The sequence below is a fragment of the Echinops telfairi genome, unplaced genomic scaffold (assembly GCF_000313985.2).
Source record: "Echinops telfairi isolate 266 unplaced genomic scaffold, ASM31398v2 ScPeMD7_28;HRSCAF=97, whole genome shotgun sequence".
In the NCBI taxonomy this organism is placed as follows: domain Eukaryota; kingdom Metazoa; phylum Chordata; class Mammalia; order Afrosoricida; family Tenrecidae; genus Echinops; species Echinops telfairi.
The window spans coordinates 738038-744101 of record NW_022103925.1 but is presented as its reverse complement, the minus strand read 5'-3'; the positions used below and the strand labels follow the sequence as shown (position 1 = coordinate 744101).

At 59.0% G+C, this 6064-nt stretch overlaps 1 protein-coding gene across 1 annotated transcript in view; it reads right to left on the bottom strand.

The window, feature by feature from the left end:
- Positions 1–6064, bottom strand: part of SORCS2 (sortilin related VPS10 domain containing receptor 2) — a 197171-nt gene that overhangs the window by 47273 nt on the left and 143834 nt on the right. The window contains exons 9-11 of the mRNA XM_045289462.1: positions 4156–4220; positions 3554–3672; positions 329–418 (exon numbers count right to left, since the gene is read on the bottom strand). Of these exons, the coding sequence (XP_045145397.1) occupies positions 329–418; positions 3554–3672; positions 4156–4220 (274 nt within the window). The remainder of the gene's footprint in view (positions 1–328; positions 419–3553; positions 3673–4155; positions 4221–6064) is intronic.

Here is a 6064-nt window from a genome sequence, read left to right as displayed (position 1 = left end):
AGTGGGATGAGAATGCTTTGAAAATGATGATGGCAGCATATGTGCAAATGTGCTTGACACACTGGATGAATGTATGGATTGTGATAAGAGTTATGTAACAGCCCCCAATAAAAGTATTTTAAAAAGAAAGAAAGGGGGGAGGGATAAAGAATGTTTGTTCTTGGGGGGAAAAAAGAAAGAAAGAAGCCAGTGGGAGCTGGCCCTATTATGGGTGGAAGGGCAGGGGGCTTACGGAAGAGGCTGAGAGGAGGGTGTGCCCCCAGGGTGGCTGCACTGCCCACCGAGTGTGTAGGTGCAGGCCCAGCAGAGGTGGGGAACCAGCACTCACCTTGGGCAGGGCGTACTTGGGCAGCCTCATCTGGACAAACGGGCCTCGGCGATAGGAGACGTAGTATTTGGTCCGGTTTGTTGAGGTTGCCTAATTGGAGGGAAGAGACATACTTCAAAGAGGGCTTCGGGACTGCAAACTGCACCATTGTTATGCCTGCCTGAAACAGACAGCCACCTGTTCATCCTTCAGAGCCCCAGACCAAACGCCCCTTCCCTGTGAATCCTTCCTCTGTCTACCTCATTGGAGCACATCTCTGTTCCCCAGGCTCCTCCTGCACCTCGTTTCCCTGCACTGGAATTATGGAACAGGGGGATGAGCTCTAGTCCCCCGACTCAGGGAGAGTGCTTTGGGAAGCCAAGCCACAGAAGGGGGTCACCCCACCACTCGGTGCATGATGTGCTAATGCCTGCGTGCAGCTCCGGTGAGCCTCACACAATCCCGTCCCCGCTTACTGATGAAGACACTGAGGCACGGCCGGCAAAGGAGCCAGAAGAGAGGTGTTTGCTCGGGGGAAGAGGGATGGGGTGGAGGACAGCAAACCAGTTATCACAGGAAGGGGGTACGGGGGTGGGGCGGGTCTTCCCACAGGGCTGCAGGTGCACTCGCTCACACCCAGCAAGTAAGCGGCAAGGGGGCTTCCTTTGGGACAGTCTGCATCCAAGTGAGAAATGAGGCCACAGACCATGGGACTCCGCTCTCCACTCTGGGCCCCGCACAAAGCCTGAGGGTCTTCAGCCTCACTGTGGCCACAAATGTGGGAGTCACTTCCTAGAACGGACTTTCTCTGCTCCTGGGAAAACAGATACTGGAATGATTCTACCTATTTTCCTAGGGCTCCTCAGGAACATGTTTGTATACACATCCACACATACATGTGCATATGTATGTACATATGAACACAAACACATGCACCTACACATGCATGTGTGTACATCTGAATATACACATGCACCTACACATGTGTACACACGAATATACACATCTATACATACATGTGCATATGCATGTACAAATGAACACACATATGCACGTGTGTGCATCTGAATATACATGGCTACACGTGCATCTACACATGTGTATGCATGAACATACACATCTACACATGCACGTGTACATATGAACATGCGTCTACACATATGTGTGTACGTGTGAACAGACACGTATATACATGCACACACATGTATACTTACATGCCTGTGTACATATGAATACACATACTCTCTCACATCCACCCCAAACCAAACTGACTTCCACTGAGTGGATACCGACCCACTGCAGCCCCGTGGGGCCGCGTCAAGCTGTCCCTGTGAGTCTCTGAGGCTTTAACGCTTCATAGGAGCAGAAAGCGTCATCTTTTTCTAAGGAGTGAGCTGACCTTGTGGTGCACAGGCCGGTGCACAACCCACTACAGCACCAGGACTGCGCGCGCGCACGCACACACACACACAGCACATATATCCACACCCACATAAACACATGCGCATATACACACACACACACACACAGATCCTTAATGAGGGTCAGTCAGAAAGCGTTGCTACAAAGCATCGGTGCCACCACTACACAACGGTGTCCACTGTGAAGCTGTTGTCCCCTGCGCCACGCCCTCCCTGCCTCCTCCCACTGACCCCCGTCAGACAGACAGACGATGGACAGATGGGCATCCTCACAGGACTCCAGCCATGCCCCTTCTTAAGGCTCCGAGGGGCAGGACTGGAGCAGCAGGGAGAGCGGAGGAGGGGAGGGGGCCGGGCAGGCTCACTGTCTGCTGGGAAGCATCCTCAGCACTGCTTTCCCGGGCTGTTCTCACCAACGCCACGGGTTTCTGTTTTCCTAAAAACCTTCACAGTAAGTCCTCACACTTGTCCTGCATCCTTTGGAATTCCAAAAAACGTCAAGCTAACCTTCTGCAGCGACTGCTCTGCCTCGGGCTCTGAGGCCCAGCAGAGCCCCTCAGGGGAGGTCACCAGCTGGAGGGGGCTTTGTTCTGGCGACACCCTCCCCCTGCCCCCACCCTGCGAGACTCAGACAGAGTGTGTGCCTGAGAGAACGCAGAGTCGTGGTCAAACCTGTTTCGTGTGTGAAAGCGGTGGGAGTGTGAACTGGCCCCCAGCAGCCCCCACCCCTCCAGCTCCCCCAAGTGCACTGACACATGAGGGGCGTCACAGAGATCCTGGGAAGATCCCATTCTTTCTGACTCCATTTCCCCACGAAGTTCTTGAAGTTCACACATAGATACATAGATACATGTATGCACACACACTTCCCCAAGGACGGGCTGCTCCTGATCTCTGGTGACCACTCCAACGGATGGGTGGGTGGGGGGGCCGTCTTTGTCCAGACCCTCTGCAGGTGGCAGTTTCTGGACAGGGGCTTGGGGCTCAGCAGTGTGGGCAGACGGGATCTGAGACGGTGGCGCGGGCGGTGTTGCCAGGGTGTTGCCTGGAGGCGGGGAAGGTGACGGGAACTGCGGGACAGGGACAGACTACAGACCAGGGCAGTGGAGGTTAGGGTGGACTGAGTACCTTCCGGCCAGTCTGCTGGGAGACAGGGGGAGGGACTTACTCTCCCCTCCAGATCCAGTTCCTCGCTCGATGGGGGCATTAGCACATGCTGTGCAGAGTGGGTCAAGCAGGAGGAACAAGGGTCCCCCCAGCACGTGCAGGGGAGCCTGGGGCTCATGGAGGGGCTGGGTCAGACGGCAAGGGTCTTCCCCGACAGGAGTCATTGGCCATGTCTCACAGGACCACCGGATGGGACAGAGAGCCCTGCTTCTGTCCACATCAGAGTGAGCCTTTTCGTGGCCTGAGCCATCAGAAGAGCGCGAGCTGTTCCGAGGGCTGAGCCTCTCGTCAGGGGAGGCAACCAAGCAGCTGTAGGACCCTGTACAAGCCCGTGGTTCCTGTGGATGGTCCCACCTGTAGCCACTCTCTCTCTGACCCTCCCTGAGAGTGTGGGGTACACTCAGCAGGGCCCTGGTGGCTTACTGGGGAGTAGACAGCTGGTGTCCAGTGGTCAGTGGCCAGAAATAGCCCCAAGCCCATTTCAGACTCCCAAAATCCAAGGGGCAACACGGGCTTGGCCTTGGGGGTGTCCAGCCAGGAGGCAGGGCTCACAGTGGGGGTGGGAGAGGAGCCGGCGGCAGCTGAGGCCCAGTTTTGGTGTTGGACGGGGCCTTTGGGGACACAGGGGCGGAGGTGAAGGGGCTGTTTGGGCACCCACCTTGAAGAAAATGTAGGCATCCTGCACGGTCAGAGAGCCCTGGTCGATGGGGCCAGGGAAAGGTGTGACCAGCGTCCTCTCTGAGCAGTTGTGGATACGGCAGGTGACGTAGCGGAAGCCTGCAGAGGAACAGCGCCGCCTGAGATTCCAGCTGCCCGATTCAGCCCAAGAAACCCTGGGTGCTGGCGCCCAGGGAATATCAGCCCACCCAGGCCAGGCCCGCCACACGTGCCCCTCGATGTGAGGGCCAGCCTCGAGCCCGGCCGTGCCCAGCTGTGAGCAGCTTCAGACCTCCCTGCTCAGAGACCCCAGCAGCGCCAAGGGGACGAGTCTGAGCAGAGAAGGCGCCTTCTTGCTCACACAGCTGCCCCTGGCTGCCCCAGGCTGGGTGGTGAGGGTCCCAGCCCTGGGCGGAGAGCAGGGACAGTCAGTGCTCTGCCCTGCCACCGGAGGGCGCTGCTGGGCTTTGGTTTGCACCAGCAGGTGACAAGCACACCGACTGATGTGGTCAGCGGGCGGGTGGCCCGGGGGACAGGCAATTGGGCGGGGACGAGGTCGTGGGGGTGGGGAGCTAAGGGGCCTGGCACACCCCACCCCCTTACCTCCAGCTGGGTCCTGGGCCTCCATGTGTACCAGGTCAGTGTCCAGGTCCACGCCTGTCACAGCCCTGGAAAGAGGGGGAGCAGGCTCAGGAGCCTCCTGGCGCAGTGGTCACAGGTTGGGCTACATGTTACAAGTTTCCAGGTCAGCAGTTCAAAACCACCAGCTGCTTCTTGTGAGCAAAACAAGGCTTTCTGCTCCTCTAAAGAGTTACAGCCACGGAAACCCACGGGGCAGTTCTACCCTGACCTGTAGGGTCACTGTGAATCCACACCGACTCGCTGACTGGGAGGTTTCTTTTGGGGTTGGAGGGGGTGTCCAGGGGAGGCATCTCGGCCCCTCCCAGCTTCCCCGGTCTTGGTTGCTAGACCCTGGTGCCTGTTCCAATAGGGCTGCCGTGGGGACACAGGCCATGGAACGCGTGTTCACAGGAGCCGCGGAAGGCAGTGGTTCAGTGCTCAGCTGTCACCACAGGAGTCTGGAGACCCAAACACCAGCCCCGTGAGGGGGAGGGGCGAGGGGCCGCTCTCGTGCAGACCGACCGCGGCGGCTGCTGTCACCGTCGTCACCGTCGTCGCTGTCAGGAGCTGTGGGGTAGGCTCTGACCCGCAGCGACCTGTGTACCACAACCACGCGTCCCCTGCCATCCTCACAGCTGTTCCTGCGCCGGGCCCGCTGTGGCACCCACTGTGTCCATCCATCGTGTCCAGGGCCCCCTCTTGCTGCCCCTCCACGGTACCAGGCCTGACTCTTTCTCCAGGGACTGGGCTCTCCCGATAGATGACAGGTCCACGACACAGGAGACAGGGTCTCCTCATCCCGCCGGGCTTCATCGAAGATGGGCTCGCTCATTTCCTGGAGCCTCCTCCCCCTTCCCTGCCAATGCGCTTGCTCAGTGTTCTTGGCTGGCACTGGGAGGGCTGTCGCCCTCAGAGTGCCCCACGCTGCCCTCTCCCACAAGGGCGGCGATGAGTCAGGACCCACGTCATGCCGTGGGCTACAGAAGTTGACATGCCCGAGACACGGTAGCCAGGTGCCCTGACAGAGTGGACAGAGAGTGGGCCCGCAGGTGCCCGGGTGCAGGCTGGCAGCTGCCAGAATGGGGGGCCCGCCACCCTCTGGTCCTGGCTCCTGCAGCCCCAGGGCCCTCAGACAATGGTCCGGCTGACAGGAGGGGTCGGCCGAGGTGGGGACTATGCACCCTAGCACTCGTCACCTGTGACAGGTGTCACTCCCTGAGCCACAGCAAGGCACTGCCCAGCCACCAGTCCCTGGACCCTGCCTGCCTGGCCCTCAGCCATGCTGACCACTCGGCGGATACTGTAGTGGGCTTGCCCGGCTCTGGACCTGGGCGGGAGAACCTCCCCCCATGGGCCAAAGGCTGCAACCCTGCCCTGGGTGTGCTGGTGGGAGGGGTGGAGGTGGGGGTGGTCCACTGACCCTAGCCCAGCAATCGTGAGCCCCTCACCCTACAATCCAGCGATGCTTAAATCCAGGGACCCTCAACGGAGCAGGCCCACTCTCTGGCCCAAGGGAAGGGGCTCAGTTAGAAGGTCCAGTATTGGTTTCGGCTTTGTGAGCAGATCTTTGTCAGATCCTAGGACCAGGGTGCCTGGGGCGGAGGAGGGGTGTTGCGCGCAGACCGGGCCTCGGGAGGACAGAGGGATTAATGTCCCGAGCAGCATGTGCATGGGCCTGGGCACTGCTCAGCCACACCCTCACGCATCCAGTCGTTTCCTCATTCACACCCTCTCTCCCGAGTTCATCCATTCATTCACTCATCCACTCACCCACGCATTCACTCCCTCCCCCATCTGTCCACTCACCTGACTCACTTATTCATTGAACCACTCACTCACTCATGCTCCCACTCACTCACTCATTCACTCATGCTCTCACTCACTCACTCAT